The sequence below is a fragment of the Paralichthys olivaceus genome, chromosome 1, assembly GCF_024713975.1.
Source record: "Paralichthys olivaceus isolate ysfri-2021 chromosome 1, ASM2471397v2, whole genome shotgun sequence".
NCBI classification, from domain to species: domain Eukaryota; kingdom Metazoa; phylum Chordata; class Actinopteri; order Pleuronectiformes; family Paralichthyidae; genus Paralichthys; species Paralichthys olivaceus.
This window is the reverse complement of record NC_091093.1, coordinates 30,198,811-30,215,000: the sequence shown is the minus strand read 5'-3', so window position 1 is coordinate 30,215,000 and position 16,190 is coordinate 30,198,811. Positions and strand designations below refer to the sequence as shown.

Below are 16,190 nucleotides of genomic sequence, written 5' to 3'. Positions count from 1 at the left end.
GGCGCTCCGTTATCTATTATACCTGGTCCATGTGGTTGTTCCCATCTTTACCTGGATATATCTATCAAAAATAAAGGTTTGAATCCAATTCAAAGTTCTTCCTGTTGTTCCCATTTTGTCTAGTTAACCATTAAACCCTCTTTCCATATATCATAAGCCGTCTCCACATAAAGAACTCTGCCATTCTAAATTCTTTCTTCATTTGAGCTTCCCTAGTTTCTGTCTCTGAACAGATTGGATCCATTGTTCCCCTCCCTTTCCTAAAACCACTCTGATGAGGAGATAACAAACCTCTCCTCTCTAGATGGAATGTCCTTCTCTCACCGATCATCCTTTCCATTATTTTTCCAACATCTAAGTAAGTGCTCTGGGTCTGCAGCTCGTTGGAGTTGTCGGGTCCTTTCCTGGTTTTATTATAGGAATGATGATTGCTTCTTTCCAGCTCGTGGGTAATCTTCCCTCTTCCCATATTTTATTATAAATCCCTAAAAGCTGGTGTTGTGTCTGTTTTCCCAAGTGTTTTAACATTATATAACACATTTGCTCTTTTCCCTGGAGATGTTAACCCAGTTTTTCCTGTGGCTCTCCTCATCTCTTGTAAAGTAAAAGGTGCATCCATCACACCACTCGTGCTTTCTCTTCTCAGTATAATCCCTGGATTTGCTCGTCTACTTTCTTCCCTCCGTCGCTTCCTTTCCTGGGTTAGATTGTCAGAACTGTGAATTTCTGCAAACATCTCAACCATTATTTCTGCCTTGTCTTCATTTGTTATCGCTGTTTTCTCTCCAACTTTTAATATTGGGTACTGCCACTCTCTCCGGATTCCCCTCGTCTTTTCTTATCGTTCTCTCAGACTTTCTCTCTTTGCTTCCTTCACCACTTTCCTTACTTGAGCCTTTTATATTCAATGAGCTTTGTTAAATAGTGGGTTCTCTTTAATTCTTTAAAAACTCTATTTCTTTCTTTAATGGTTCTACTACACTCCTCTGTCCACCATGGTGCTGCTCTCCTACTCATTGTCCCTTTGCTTCTAGGGATTGATAACTCTGCTGCTTTTCAAACAATTCCTCTGAACTTTTCTTCCACTTTTTCTATCTCTTGGCTTTGATCTATTTCCCCATTTCCCTCCTTACATAAGTAGTGAAACTGATCCCACCTAGCTTTACTGAATATCCACGTCACTTCTCTTCCTTCTACTTTCACTTCACGGTCTATGTGTATGTTACTGAATATTGGGTAGTGGTCACTTCCAATTGTTGAGTCTTCCCGTACTTCCCTCTCACATTTCCCTGCCACCTCACTTGAATCCAGTGTCAGATCTAGTGCTAGTCTGTCCTTGTATCTGCTTGAGTTAACTGATTTCTAGTTTCCTGCATGGGTTATAGTCATTTATGTTAAACTGTCCTTCATTTGTCCACATTTCTACCACAATGTCTTCTTCTTCTTTCCTCTTACTGACATCTCTGAGGACATATGTTCCTTGATAAATCTAGTGCACCCCCCCTCTTTCCTATCAACCGCAGTATAATTGAGGATTCTAAAATCCAGATTTGGTTTCATGTCTCTTGCACACAAACATCGTCTGATACTGATTTATAATCTGATTTATGATGATTGATTCATACAGTTTTTGAGCTCTTGTCCATTTGCCACCAAACTCCTTGCATCATCTCTCACCTCCTCCCAAGTCGCTTCATTCATGTTCAGATGATTTGCAGCTGCTTTTACTATTATTTGTTTTCTTTCCGTTTTTCATTTGGTTTCCATCGTAGCATTTATGACTCCTGCTATAAAAGTGACTCGTTTCTTTAACTCACACTTTGCCCTCTTGGTTGTTCTTGCTGTTTAATGTGTTGTTCTTCATTTGTGCGTCTTCACTCTCTCTCCTCTGGTTCACCATCTTGACAGCATCTGCAGATGTGATTTAGTTTTGTACCCTGACCTGAATCTCTACCTCCCTCTTCATGACTTCACATCCTCCATATGCCACACTATGGTTTCCTCCACAGTGACAACAGTTTGGTTCCATCCCTTCCCCAAACTGTTCATCCTTATGATCCTCACCACATCTAGCACACCTTCTCTTCCTTCACATGTCAGAGCAGCATGACCAGATCTTCGACAGCTGAAGCATCTTACTGGTCTTGGTATATATTCCCTCTCTGTGTGTGTCATGTATCCCAACACTACTTTCTTTGGGAGAATTTCTTCCTCAGATTCCATCAATATGCTTTAAACACCTCTCACCTTCTCTAGAGGCCTGTAATCTCTGTGCATCCTTCAGTTTCCCACCTTTCAGATCTGTTTCCACCTCACTCACACCGTCACCACGGTCTTTACCTTGAATGATGCCCCCTGGTGGTGAGTGTTCATTAGTTAAAGTGAGAGCAGAGTGGAGGAGGACACAGAAACTCCAGCTCGGTACAAACCAACCTTCTGATCATTGAGCAGCTGTGGACCAGAGACAAACTGACCGGCAGAGAATTTTAACTTGAGTGAAGTGGAAAAGTTTTATTTTCATGTAAAAATAATAAAATGATTCATTGAAACAAAACAGCCACAAGATTTTACAAGTGAATAAAAAATCTGAGGTTTGAAAGAAACGTTTTTGTGATGATCAAACTGGATTTCGTGGTTTTCCTGCAGCAGTTGAATTAAATGAAGAATTGAAGCTGAGATTTTCGACCTTCTACCATTAAACAGTGAAACATCAAAAGTTAGAAACTCAAACTCAGGTCAGATCCATCAGCTGCGACTTTACAGAGAAGATCTCATCTGACGTCATTCAAGAAAACACGTCAAATAAAACTGTTCAAATTTAATTAAATAGTTTTAAAATATAAGACGCTCGTCTGAACTCAGCAGTTATTTATTTATAACAGCGACTGCTCACAGCTTCATGTCCCCACCAGTAGATAGAATGTCACTTTCTACATTTGAAAGTTACATTTGCATTAAATCTGCATATTTTTCTGCACATAACTTGGAAATATTTACAACTTTGACTTTTCTGTGTCAAAGGACAGAGCAGCAGCAGATCCACTGATGATGCTGTGTCACACAGGAACACACAGGGAGGACGGTGGACTGGACACTGTGTGACAGCTGATCTCAGAGCAGCTCACCTCCTCTGATTCCTCTGGAGCTCTGTCTCCACTCTGCCTCCCAGCAACAAGGCCCAGTCAGAGCCGCTCTACACACAAGCTGCTGCTGCTTCAGCCTCTGGATCATCAGGACACAGCTCAGCCTCCGTCCACACACACTGTCCTCTTCACACTGTCCTCTTCACACTGTCCTCTTCACACTCACCTTTACAAAGATCGTGGCCACCATCTGTTGAGAGAAGAAGACATCAGTGTTGACAGAGACTCACTTCATCAGCTGTGAGTCAGTGATGCAGCACATCCAGTATAAAGAGCAGCAGGGACTTCAGTCCTGTTCAGAGGTGGAGCAGCTTCCTCTCTGCTTCATGTTCACGTGTTGGAATGAACACGCTAAGAGCTGCACACACTTTGACCATCACGTGTGTTTCCTCTGCATGTGAAAGTGCAGAGTGGACACTTGAGAGGTGGATTTCCTGCTGTTACAGGTGAAGCCATGTGTCACATAAAAGGGGCGGGGTTAACTGCGTACGACCAATCACACTCATCACACTCACTGACAGCAGAGTTTGAATCCCATGATGTGGTCTCTATGATGAGCTTTAGTTGGACACACTGTGTCTCTGAGGACACTCTGTCTCTGAGGACACACTGTGGTGCAAACCTCTGACGTCACTACTCAATAAAAACACATGGAGCTATTTTCAGGGACCTGACTGAGAGCATCTGGTATTTTGGTGACAGGATGAGTCTGGAGAGATTGAGATGTACTGGGTGTGTTAGTGGCTGAGATCAACTGAACCAACCAGACGTTGGTTTAAACTTCTCTTCTCCGTCCCTTTAAGGAGAGTGTGCACCACACAACAGTGGAGAGTCACGCTGGTCAGAGGGCGGAGCTTTTATACGGGTTGATCTCCAACTTAACCTGCTTCGGAGCATGTTAGCCGTTCATCATCAGTTACCATGGTGATTTAACCCGATAAGAAGTGAACGAGCTTCGTAGGACTGAAAAAACTAAACCTGAAGTTAACCTGATAACCACAAATCCTGCTTCATAGTACAGACCCTGGATCTGTACTGTGATACTGACTGTGTTTAGTAAAATACTGATGAAAGCAGCGTGGACTGACTCCAACCATCTACTGACCTCAGAGTCTCCAGTCGACAGTCTGAACTCTGCTTTAGATCAAGCAGCTCCTTCACTCCTGAGTCCTGCAGCCTGTTGTCACTCAGATCCAGTTCTCTCAGATGAGAGGGGTTTGACCTCAGAGCTGAAGCCAGAGAAGAACAGCTGATCTCTGACAGACTGCAGCCCTCCAACCTGAAGAAAGAATAAAACTTAACTGTAAATTAAGCTGAGTTCATGTGTGAAAATAACAAATATTCATGTCAGCACAGACTCATAACATGGAAGATAAATATGAAATCAGACATGTTGGACTAAAGACGAGTCCTGATTCAGTAACAATAGATTATTTGGACCCGGTCTCTGTCCTGCAGATCAGTTTAGGAAATCCAGAACTAAACACAGATGAGTTTTAACAAGTAGCTGAATATTTAAAATGTCAAATTAATTCATGAATTCAAGTTATGAATGAAGAGGAATTATGTTAAATTAGAATTAAATGAGATAAATCGTGTATAAATGTTGTGTTATAGATATGAGATCTACAAAAGTCAGTCAGTGAACTGACCTCAGAGTCTCCAGTGGACAGGTTTGTAGAAGACCACACAGCTCCTTCACTCCTGAGTCCTGCAGCTCGTTGTAGCTCAGATCCAGTTCTCTCAGATGAGAGGGGTTTGACCTCAGAGCTGAAGCCAGAGAAGAACAGCTGATCTCTGACAGACTGCAGCTCCTCAACCTGGATAAAGAAATGTGAATATTTGAATGTGTCCTCCTGTTATTGTGGATCGTCATCATGTCAACACAGACTCTCAACATGCTGCTGACCTCAGTCCAGTCTGTGACCTGAAGATAAATATCACATCAGACATGTTGGACCATTGTTTCATTCATCACCTTCTTCTCTGTGTGTTTGGTCACTGAGTAGGTTTGTGTCATTAAACACTGTTTAAAGTAGAGATGGCTCCTGACAGTCACTTCCTGTTTGGTTCTATACTCATCAACTGTCCAACGTGCTTCAATAAGAACGTGTCTTATTGTTGAGAACCTGAGGAGGACGAGTGCTCGGCCTCAGTCCACATGTTATTCACTGACACTAGTGATCAGGAGCAGGTGTGTGCAGGTGAATGGAGTTGGGCTGATGAGGTGGACGTGACTGACAGGCTGGGTGAGGGACAGATGACTGAGGGACAGTGAGCAGAGCAGAACTGAGACAATTCAATTTAAATAGATAATGACCAAATAAGAAGGGACGTTGGAAAAGTGAACATTCAAGGATTTAAGGACCTGACCTCAGAGTCTCCAGTCCACAGTTTGGACTCTCCAGTCCAGCACACAGCAGCTTCACTCCTGAGTCCTGCAGGATGTTTCTACTCAGATCCAGTTCTCTCAGATGTGAGGGGTCTGACTTCAGAGCTGAAGCCACGACTTCACAGTGAGTCTCTGAGAGTCCACAACCAACGAGTCTGTAATTAAAGAAAATATCAAATGTGTGAGAATAAAATCAGAAAACACAACATTCATACAACACGTGATCATGTGACCCTCACCCTGGTAAATCCTCTTTTTGCCTCATGAACATTTTATCTTAAAAACACCTCAAGAGAATCCTTTCAGATCTGGTACAAGCTTCATTCAGACTAACAAAGTGGCAGAGGATGTGTTCACTGATTCAACATGTTATTGATCATGTCTGGACTCACAGAGCCTTCCTGCAGTTCCTCACAGCTGGGATCAGTCTCCGTCGACCCTGGTATGATGTGTTGAACTTCTTCAGGTCCAACTCATCCAGAACCTCCTCTGACATCTGCAGCATGTAGGCCAGAGCTGAGCAGTGGATCCCAGAGAGTTTCTTCTCTGATTTGTTCTCTGACGTCAGGAACTGTTGCATCTGCTGATGTACTGAGTGGTCGTTCATCTCAGTCAGACAGTGGAAGATGTTGATGCTTCTCTCAGGAGAAATGTCATCACTCTCCATCTTCTTCAGGTTGTTGATGATTCTCTGGATGATGTTTGGATTGTTCTCTGTCCGACCCAGCAGGCCTCCTAAGACTCTCTGGTTGGACTCCAGACTGAGGCCGTGAAGGAAGCGAACAAACAGATCCAGATGACCATTTTTACTGGTGAGGGATTTCTCCATGGTTCTCTTCAGGAGGTCCTCCAGGAAGAAGGTACCGTCTGTGTTCCCATATGTTCCCAAGAAGTTCTTGAGTTCTTCTGAGTTCCTCTTGGTGTAACAGTGGAACATGTAGACTGCAGCCAGAAACTCCTGAACGCTCAGATGAACAAAGCAGTAGACTGATTTGTGGAAGATCACACACTCTCTTCTGAAGATCTCAGTACAAACTCCTGAGTACACCGAGGCCTCTGTGACATTAAGACCACACTGCTCCAGGTCTTCTTGGTAGAACATGATGTTTCCTTCCTCCAGATGTTTAAGTGCCAGCCTCCCCAGCTTCAGAAGAACGTCCCTGTCAGCCTCCGTCAGCTGCTGTGGACTCGTCTCATGTCCTCCACCGTACTTGTTGTTCTTCCTCTTTGTCTGAACCAGCAGGAAGTGTGCGTACAGGTCCGTCAGGGTCTTGGGCAGCTCTCCTCTCTGGTCTGTGGTCAACATGTGCTCCAGAACTGTAGCACTGATCCAGCAGAAGACTGGGATTTGACACATGATGTGGAGGCTCCTGGACGTCTTGATGTGTGAGATGATTCTGCTGCTCAGCTCCTCATCACTGATTCTCCTCCTGAAGTACTCCTCCTTCTGGGCGTCAGTGAAGCCTCGTACTTCTGTCACCCTGTCAACACATGTAGGAGGGATCTGATTGGCCGCCGCAGGTCGGGAGGTTATCCAGAGGAGAGCCGAGGGAAGCAGATTCCCCTGGATGAGGTTTGTCAGCAGCACGTTGACTGATGACCTCTGTGTGACCTCAGACACGACCTCCCTGTGGTTGAAGTCCAGAGAAAGTCTGCTTTCATCCAGGCCGTCAAAGATGATCACAGGTTCACAGACAGCGAGCGTCTCTGCCGTGAGCTTCTGTAATGTTGGATGGAAAACACGGAGCAGCGTGAGAAGACTGTGCTGCTCGTCTCTCACCAGGTTCAGCTCCCTGAACGAAAGCACAACCAGCAGACCCACATCTTGGTTTTCTAAACCCTCTGCCCAGTCCAGAGTGAACTTCTGCACCGAGAAGGTTTTTCCAACGCCAGCGACGCCGTTGGTCAGGACGACTCTGATGCTGCTCTGCTGGTCAGTGAAGGCTTTAAAGATGTCGTGGCACTTGATGGGAGTGTCGTGGAGGCTCTTCCTCTTGGAAGCCGTCTCAAGCTGCCTCACCTCATGTTGAGTATTAACCTCTTCACTCTGTCCCTCTGTGATGTAGAGCTCAGTGTAGATCCTGTTGAGGAGGGTTCTACTTCCTGTTTCCTCAGTTCCTTCAGTCACATGTTCACATCTCCTCCTCAGACTGATCTTATGTTGGTCTAAAACCTCCTGCAGACCCCGATCTGCTGAAAGACAAGAAACAATGTGAGACTAAAGACAGAGAATCTGAGAATCTGCTGATTGTTTTCATCAGATACAGAAAAACTAGAGAAAATCAAAGCTTTTGAACTTTGTGCTTTTATAACCAAGTGAAATGTTGATGCTGTATGAAGGAACAAAATCAAACCTGTGCTGTTGTCAGAAGTGAAGACATCAGCAGACACATGTACAGTGCTGCTCTGACCGGCTGTCTGAGCTCCAGCTCCTCTTCTGGATCTTTGTCCACACTGGGGACAGGAGGAGTCTCCTGAAGAACCAGACTGGTCCCAGTATGAGGTGATGCACTGTCTGCAGAACCAGTGTCCACAGCTGGTGGAGACTGGATCCTTCAGGACGTCCTGACACGAAGCACAGCGGGACGACTGCTCCTCCTCAGAAACATGACTCCTCCTCCTCTCTCTGTGAAGACATGTCCTGATGAGTCAAATGTCACAGTCACAGGTCGTCATCACTTCTGTCAAGGAGGTTTTGTTTCCACCCTGTATGTTTGTGTGTTGGTTGGTTTGTTCGTTAGTGGGATTATAAAAACCACTGAACAGATCACCAGTAAACTTGGTGAAGGATGTGTTCTGTGAACCAGATGTTCAGAGGACTGATGTTTATGAGTGAGTGAAATTTGGTGCAGATCCAAATAAAAATGAGTATGTAGTGAATTTCAAAGTGGTTTCATCAGGAGCGTGTTGGGCCTTGGTGGAGGTCTGAGCTCTTTGAGGGATTCTGAGAGATTAGTCACCAATTTCAATGAAGCTGTGTCCTAATGCAGGGGCCACACTAGAGGAAACTACATCCTCTTCAGATCAGTTCACAGTAGAAACAGTCTCTTACTTTGTGTGTGAGGGTCCAGGTTCGTTACTGAAGTTTAGAGGATGATGTTTGGACTGGTCACTCTTCAGAGACACACAGCTGAACTCTGGAGACTCTGCTCTGTCCTCTTCCTCCTCATAACCACTCATCTTCAGTCTGAGAGGAAAGACACTGACTGTGATCTCAAACACACACAATGAAGACAGGTACGTAAATTCACTTTTTCTTCAAATATAAAAAAGTCAATCTCCTACACTGTCTCCCTGTTGTCATGGTAACCTGAGACAGTTGAAGGTTTATTGTGTTGGACTCAGTCGATCACAGTGTCGAGTCAAACTGTTGATTGACAGAAGTTCATCCTGACTCTTCTTCTCTCGACAGTCCACGTGTAGAAAAACTGACTCAGAGTCTGTGACAGTAAAATAAAACTAGACTGAAAGTATTTTAATATAAAGTATTTAAATATAAAGTATTTATATATAAAGTATTTATATATAAAGTATTTAAATATAAAGTATTTAAATATTAAGTATTTATATATAAAGTATTTATATATAAAGTATTTAAATATAAAGTATTTTAATATAAAATATTTTAATATAAAGTATTTTAATATAAAGTATTTATATATAAAGTATTTTAATATAAAGTATTTAAATATAAAGTATTTATGTATAAAGTATTTATATATAAAGTATTTAAATATAAAGTATTTTAATATAAAATATTTTAATATAAAGTATTTTAATATAAAGTATTTATATATAAAGTATTTTAATATAAAGTATTTAAATATAAAGTATTTATGTATAAAGTATTTATATATAAAGTATTTATATATAAAGTATTTAAATATTAAATATTTATATATAAAGTATTTTAATATAAAGTATTTATATATAAAGTATTTAAATATAAAGTATTTAAATATTAAGTATTTATATCTAAAGTATTTAAATATTAAGTATTTAAATATAAAGTATTTATATATAAAGTATTTAAATATAAAGTATTTTAACATAAAGTATTTTAATATAAAGTATTTAAATATAAAGTATTTTAATATAAAGTATTTATATATAAAGTATTTTAATATAAAGTATTTAAATATAAAGTATTTTAATATAAAGTATTTATATATAAAGTATTTAAATACAAAGTATTTTAATATAAAGTATTTATATATAAAGTATTTTAATATAACATATTTATATATAAAGTATTTCAATATAAAGTATTTTAATATAAAGTATTTTAATATAAAGTATTTATATATAAAGTATTTTAATATAAAGTATTTTAATATAAAGTATTTAAATATAAAGTATTTATATATATAAAGTATTTATATATAAAGTATTTCAATATAAAGTATTTATATATAAAGTATTTAAATATAAATTATTTAAATATAAAGTAATTATATATAAAGTATTTAAATATAAAGTATTTATATATAAAGTATTTCAATATAAAGTATTTATGTATAAAGTATTTAAATATAAAGGGTCTTTTCTGGGTAAAGAAAATGACATTTCATACAATTGAGATGAAACGAACTGGTGAAAACATCATGAGGATTCTTCTACATTAGATTTCTGCCAATAGTTCCCTTTCACCTGAATCTTACACACTGGAGCTTTAAGTATAAATCAATACGATCCTGCTGGAGACTGAGGTGAGGACCGCCTCTACTCATTTACATATGGACACAGAAATACACAAGACATGTATTTGGTTCTTATTTATCTATGTAAGTATTTCTGATTGTATTATTGATTTATACTTCAGTCATTGTGCTCCTCCATACTATTAGAGACAGAGGGACTCAGTATGTTTCTATGTCGCAGCAGTAAAAACTCGCTCTTGAACTTGTGACCACTGCGTCTCTGTCCAAGTGATTTTCAGCTGTCCCCATCGTCCCCAAACTTTTGTCCTGAAGCGGGAGAATAATGAACGCGAGGAATAATAGTGTGTGTGCCACGCAATGCATGAATGAATAATATGAAGGATTCATATGAATGTTGCTCGAACACTCACCAGCCTCAAACTTCACGTTTCCTCCTTCTGCTCCTCAAAGTTCAACTGAGAGTGTATGTGTGTGTGTGTGATATAAGTGTTTGCTCTCTGCAGTTACTGGAGATCACATGACTGTGTGTGTTTGTGATATGACTGTTTGCTCTCTGCTGTGTTAAACATTGTTTTGTCACTCGGTCATTTCATTGCCCTTGATGCTCAGTGAGCTGGGATCTACATGAAGCTGACTTGTGTTAGTGTGTGATGTCGTCTGAATAGTGTCTGGTATATTTCATACAGTATATCTGCTCTGCTGTGGGATGACTGTAATGATACCAGTGCTGAGAGCGAGTCTGAACATGGTTCAACTGGTTTTGCTCTGTCCACTGTGATGCCATTGTTGAGTGATCTTCTTCTTTGTGTCCTTGTAGGTTTGACCAGTGAATTAGCATTAGCTGTTTGTAGAATATATATATATATATATATGTTCTTCAAAGCTTTTCTACTGGCTCCCCATTCAGACCCTTTGAGACATCTCATTCCATTAAGAACCATCTTTTTTCCTCTCTCTTATTTCTATGTTCATTCCAGGTTTGTGTCAAATAAAACCCCAGATATTGAAATGTGTTGACCTGATCTAACTGTTCCACATACATCTTTAAACCAGCCTCGCTCATCTTCTTTCTACAAAACATCACTACTTTAGTTTTTTCCACTGAAAACCTGAATCCCCATGAATATGAGCATTTCTCTACCATCCTGATTACATTTCGTTTCTTCCCTTGGATTAGTGTTAAGTTTTTACCTCTTGTCCATGAAGCCCCATCAAAAGTATTGGGCTGATCACACTGCCCTGAGGCGCTCCGTTATCTACCTTATACCTGGTCCATGTGGTTGTTCCCATCTTTACCTGGATATATCTATCAAAAATAAAGGTTTGAATCCAATTCAAAGTTCTTCCTGTTGTTCCCATTTTGTCTAGTTAACCATTAAACCCTCTTTCCATATATCATAAGCCGTCTCCACATAAAGAACTCTGCCATTCTAAATTCTTTCTTCATTTGAGCTTCCCTAGTTTCTGTCTCTGAACAGATTGGATCCATTGTTCCCCTCCCTTTCCTAAAACCACTCTGATAAGGAGATAACAAACCTCTCCTCTCTAGATGGAATGTCCTTCTCTCACCGATCATCCTTTCCATTATTTTTCCAACATCTAAGTAAGTGCTATCGGTCTGCAGCTCGTTGGAGTTGTCGGGTCCTTTCCTGGTTTTATTATAGGAATGATGATTGCTTCTTTCCAGCTCGTGGGTAATCTTCCCTCTTCCCATATTTTATTATAAATCCCTAAAAGCTGGTGTTCTGTCTGTTTTCCCAAGTGTTTTAACATTATATAACACATTTGCTCTTTTCTCTGGAGATGTTAACCCAGATTTTCCTGTGGCTCTCCTCATCTCTTGTAAAGTAAAAGGTGCATCCATCACACCACTCGTGCTTTCTCTTCTCTGTATAATCCCTGGATTTGCTCGTCTACTTTCTTCCCTCCGTCGCTTCCTTTCCTGGGTTAGATTGTCAGAACTGTGAATTTCTGAAAACATCTCAACCATTATTTCTGCCTTGTCTTCATTTGTTATTGCTGTTTTCTCTCCAACTTTTAATATTGTGTACTGCCACTCTCTCCGGATTCCCCTCGTCTTTTCTTATCGTTCTCCATACATTGTTTATAGGAGTTGATCTGCCTTTTTTATTCCAGAATTCTCTCCGACTTTCTCTCTTTGCTTCCTTCACCACTTTCCTTACTTGAGCCTTTTATATTCAATGAGCTTTGTTAAATAGTGGGTTCTCTTTAATTCTTTAAAAACTCTATTTCTTTCTTTAATGGTTCTACTACACTCCTCTGTCCACCAGGGTGCTGCTCTCCTACTCATTGTCCCTTTGCTTCTAGGGATTGATAACTCTGCTGCTTTTCAAACAATTCCTCTGAACTTTTCTTCCACTTTTTCTATCTCTTGGCTTTGATCTATTTCCCCATTTCCCTCCTTACATAAGTAGTGAAACTGATCCCACCTAGCTTTACTGAATATCCACGTCACTTCTCTTCCTTCTACTTTCACTTCACGGTCTATGTGTATGTTACTGAATATTGGGTAGTGGTCACTTCCAATTGTTGAGTCTTCCCAAACTTCCCTCTCACATTTCTCTGCCACCTCACTTGAATCCAGTGTCAGATCTAGTGCTAGTCTGTCCTTGCATCTGCTTGAGTTAACTGATTTCTAGTTTCCTGCATGGGTTATAGTCATTTATGTTAAACTGTCCTTCATTTGTCCACATTTCTACCACAATGTCTTCTTCTTCTTTCCTCTTACTGACATCTCTGAGGACATATGTTCCTTGATAAATCTAGTGCACCCCCCCTCTTTCCTATCAACCGCAGTATAAATGAGGATTCTAAAATCCAGATTTGGTTTCATGTCTCTTGCACACAAACATCGTCTGATACTGATTTATAATCTGATTTATGATGATTGATTCATACAGTTTTTGAGCTCTTGTCCATTTGCCACCAAACTCCTTGCATCATCTCTCACCTCCTCCCAAGTCTCTTCATTCATGTTCAGATGATTTGCAGCTGCTTTTACTATTATTTGTTTTCTTTCCGTTTTTCATTTGGTTTCCATCGTAGCATTTATGACTCCTGCTATAAAAGTGACTCGTTTCTTTAACTCACACTTTGCCCTCTTGGTTGTTCTTGCTGTTTAATGTGTTGTTCTTCATTTGTGTGTCTTCACTCTCTCTCCTCTGGTTCACCATCTTGACAGCATCTGCAGATGTGATTTAGTTTTGTACCCTGACCTGTTGAATCTCTACCTCCCTCTTCATGACTTCACATCCTCCATATGCCACACTATGGTTTCCTCCACAGTGACAACAGTTTGGTTCCATCCCTTCCCCACACTGTTCATCCTCATGATCCTCACCACATCTAGCACACCTTCTCTTCCTTCACATGTCAGAGCAGCATGACCAGATCTTTGACAGCTGAAGCATCTTACTGGTCTTGGTATATATTCCCTCTCTGTGTGTGTCATGTATCCCAACACTACTTTCTTTGGGAGAATTTCTTCCTCAGATTCCATCAATATGCTTTAAACACCTCTCACCTTCTCTAGAGGCCTGTAATCTCTGTGCATCCTACAGTTTCCCACCTTTCAGATCTGTTTCCACCTCACTCACACCGTCACCACGGTCTTCACCTTGAATGATGCCCCCTGGTGGTGAGTGTTCATTAGTTAAAGTGAGAGCAGAGTGGAGGAGGACACAGAATCTCCAGCTCGGTACAAACCAACCTTCTGATCATTGAGCAGCTGTGGACCAGAGACAAACTGACCGGCAGAGAATTTTAACTTGAATGAAGTGGAGAAGTTTTATTTTCATGTAAAAATATTAAAATGATTCATTGAAACAAAACAGCTACAAGATTTTACAAGTGAATAAAAAAATCTGAGGTTTGAAAGAAACGTTTTCGTGATGATCAAACTGGATTTCGTGGTTTTCCTGCAGCAGTTGAATTAAATGAAGAATTGAAGCTGAGATTTTCGATCTTCTACCATTAAACAGTGAAACATCAAAAGTTAGAAACTCAAACTCAGGTCAGATCCATCAGCTGCGACTTTACAGAGAAGATCTCATCTGACGTCATTCAAGAAAACACGTCAAATAAAACTGTTCAAATTTAATTAAATAGTTTTAAAATATAAGACACTTGTCTGAACTCAGCAGTTATTTATTTATAACAGGACTGCTCACAGCTTCATGTCCCCACCAGTGTGACGCTGAGCCGTGAGGAAGGTCGATGCTTGATGATGTAAAATCAAGATGAAGGTTTTAGAAAGGTCATAAAAAGTAGGTCACAAACAGTTCAGGTCATAAATGGCTTATACACGGATATAAATGTTTTCCACTACAAAATAGTTTCCACCACACTTAGTAATTGTTTCCAGGACAGAGGCCTGCAGCCGTCAGAGTTATTGTTAGTTTTTTATGTGTCTCTGTGTCCATTTTACCGTGAACATAAAAACAACACGTTGACTTTAAAAGAGTAAAGTTTAAGAACTTTTCACAGTTTGAGTGAACTGCTCGTGTATTTAGTTGTTACATGTTGCCACCACAAGGTGTCGCTGTAGTATCTGAATTATTATTCCATTAACGCTTCGCGGGTCGCGGGGAGGTTTGTCCCTGTGCAGTTTCCGTAGTTGTAGCAGAAACATGGCGTCGGACAGTGACAGCGACGAGGACTTCGTGACTTTCGGGACTCCGCTGGAGCCTCTGGAGGAAGGTACGGGGAATTGAACCCCTCGGTGGTCTGCCCGCCTGCACCCGCACACCGCCCCGAGGTTCAGTGAGGAAATAAAACCGCTGCGACGTTTCCAGCGTCACTAAAACATGATGCTAAGCTAACTAGCAGGTGGCTAACAGCAGTCTGCGCTGTTCGCTCCGCTCCTGTTTGTAAACCAGACTTCATTCATTATTCGTTTCGACACAATGAGCCAAGTTTTGCAAAACGTGTTGAAGCAACGGGCCAAAACTGTAAGTGATTCTACATTTCTAAAAGGAAGTGGGTTCCCTCCTTTTTATCGTGGAGTTTTTAAACCATGGGCCCTGTTTCACCATAAAAGCTGCCCAAACACTGACTCTCTGTGCTGGTTGTTGAGAGAACCATTCATCCACGGAGCCAGACTCGATGTCAGCACCAACACAACACCCGGCCTGATGGCGGCGCTCACACGGTCTGAGACTCGGACCTTCCAGCAGCTGGTGGATGCAGCGGGGCCGACACTAAATGACACCCAGGCTCTGGGCTCTCTGCTGGGGCTGCAGTCTACCCGGGTGGCCCAGAGGATCCTGGAGCTCTGGACCCAGAGGCTCTCTGAAGAAGAGCGGAGCCTCCTGAGGGGCCACCAAAGCAAAGAGATGGAACCTGATGCTGCAGACCCCTACCCTGAAATCACCCTGAGCCCAGGGCTGGGGGAGAAGACCGGCCCCCTACTCACTGTAGTAAATGAACAAAACCCGACCCCACACAGAGGTGACCAAGAAACCCTCTACAGGAACTGTGTAAAGAGCATCCACCAGTCCGGACTGAGCAACAGGCCCCCCACTGTGTGGTCACAGAGGTGGGGTGGAAATGGACCCAGCCCACAGTGGAGGATTTTATATAAACCTCCTCTAAAAAAACGGAGCGGCGACCTCCAGTGGAGAATTTTACACGGTGCCGTTGCTTCCAACGCTTTTATTTCTGTTCTTAATCCCACTGTTCTAAATAAAAGTCCATTTTGCGATCTGCGTGAGACTGTCTATCACGTTTTTACAGAGTGCAGGAGACTCACAAGCCTCTTCTCTCTTTTAACCACGGTTTTTACTCTTTCTAATGTCATTTTTACTGAGAAGGTTTTTATCATGGGAGCTGGCCACAACAAATTTAATACAGAGAAGTGGCAGCTCCTAAACTTCCTCTCAGGTGAAGTCAAACTGGCAATTTATATCAGCAGAAAGAACATGGTGGAGAACAGGGAAGGGCAGGAAGCAAAGGCAGTGTGGGTGACAAACCTCC

The 16,190-nt window shown here is 41.3% G+C and overlaps 2 protein-coding genes and 1 long non-coding RNA gene across 7 annotated transcripts in view; 1 reads left to right on the top strand and 2 right to left on the bottom strand.

Moving 5' to 3' along the window:
• LOC138411212 (uncharacterized) overlaps positions 1-87 on the top strand; it is a 2,088-nt gene extending 2,001 nt beyond the window's left edge. Inside the window, exon 2 of the long non-coding RNA XR_011243868.1 lies at positions 1-87. This exon is cut by the window's left edge and continues 1,209 nt beyond it. This is a non-coding gene — a long non-coding RNA (uncharacterized lncRNA).
• Positions 1-16,190, bottom strand: part of LOC138411123 (NACHT, LRR and PYD domains-containing protein 14-like) — a 153,180-nt gene that overhangs the window by 82,895 nt on the left and 54,095 nt on the right. The gene's annotated exons all lie outside the window — the stretch shown is intronic.
• Positions 2,492-11,365, bottom strand: LOC138411172 (NLR family CARD domain-containing protein 3-like). Of its 5 annotated transcripts, none has more exons than XM_069530329.1 (8): positions 10,607-11,365; positions 8,588-8,722; positions 7,947-8,161; positions 5,928-7,725; positions 5,517-5,690; positions 4,796-4,963; positions 4,249-4,422; positions 2,492-3,333 (listed from the first exon to the last, which is right to left on the bottom strand). In XM_069530329.1, the coding sequence occupies exons 2-8, from the start codon at positions 8,713-8,715 to the stop codon at positions 3,312-3,314; spliced, it is 2,679 nt and encodes an 892-aa protein (XP_069386430.1). In that variant the 5' UTR covers positions 8,716-8,722; positions 10,607-11,365; the 3' UTR covers positions 2,492-3,311. The 5 variants fall into 5 exon arrangements, with proteins under 5 accessions (XP_069386430.1, XP_069386421.1, XP_069386434.1 ...); XM_069530320.1 differs by having other exon boundaries at positions 5,928-7,728; positions 7,890-8,161; positions 8,588-8,748; positions 10,607-11,364; XM_069530333.1 differs by lacking the exon at positions 4,249-4,422 and having other exon boundaries at positions 8,588-8,748; positions 10,607-11,364.

Bases quoted from the DNA above. Each gene is read 5' to 3' on its own strand.
- LOC138411172 (XM_069530320.1), bottom strand. From the start codon at position 8,715: ATGAGTGGTTATGAGGAGGAAGAGGACAGAGCAGAGTCTCCAGAGTTC. The intron at 8,162-8,587 runs GTAAGAGACTGT...ATGTCTTCACAG, and splicing joins CCTGGACCCTCACACACAAA to AGAGAGGAGGAGGAGTCATG. The intron at 7,729-7,889 runs GTTTGATTTTGT...CTTGTCTTTCAG, and splicing joins CACTTCTGACAACAGCACAG to CAGATCGGGGTCTGCAGGAG.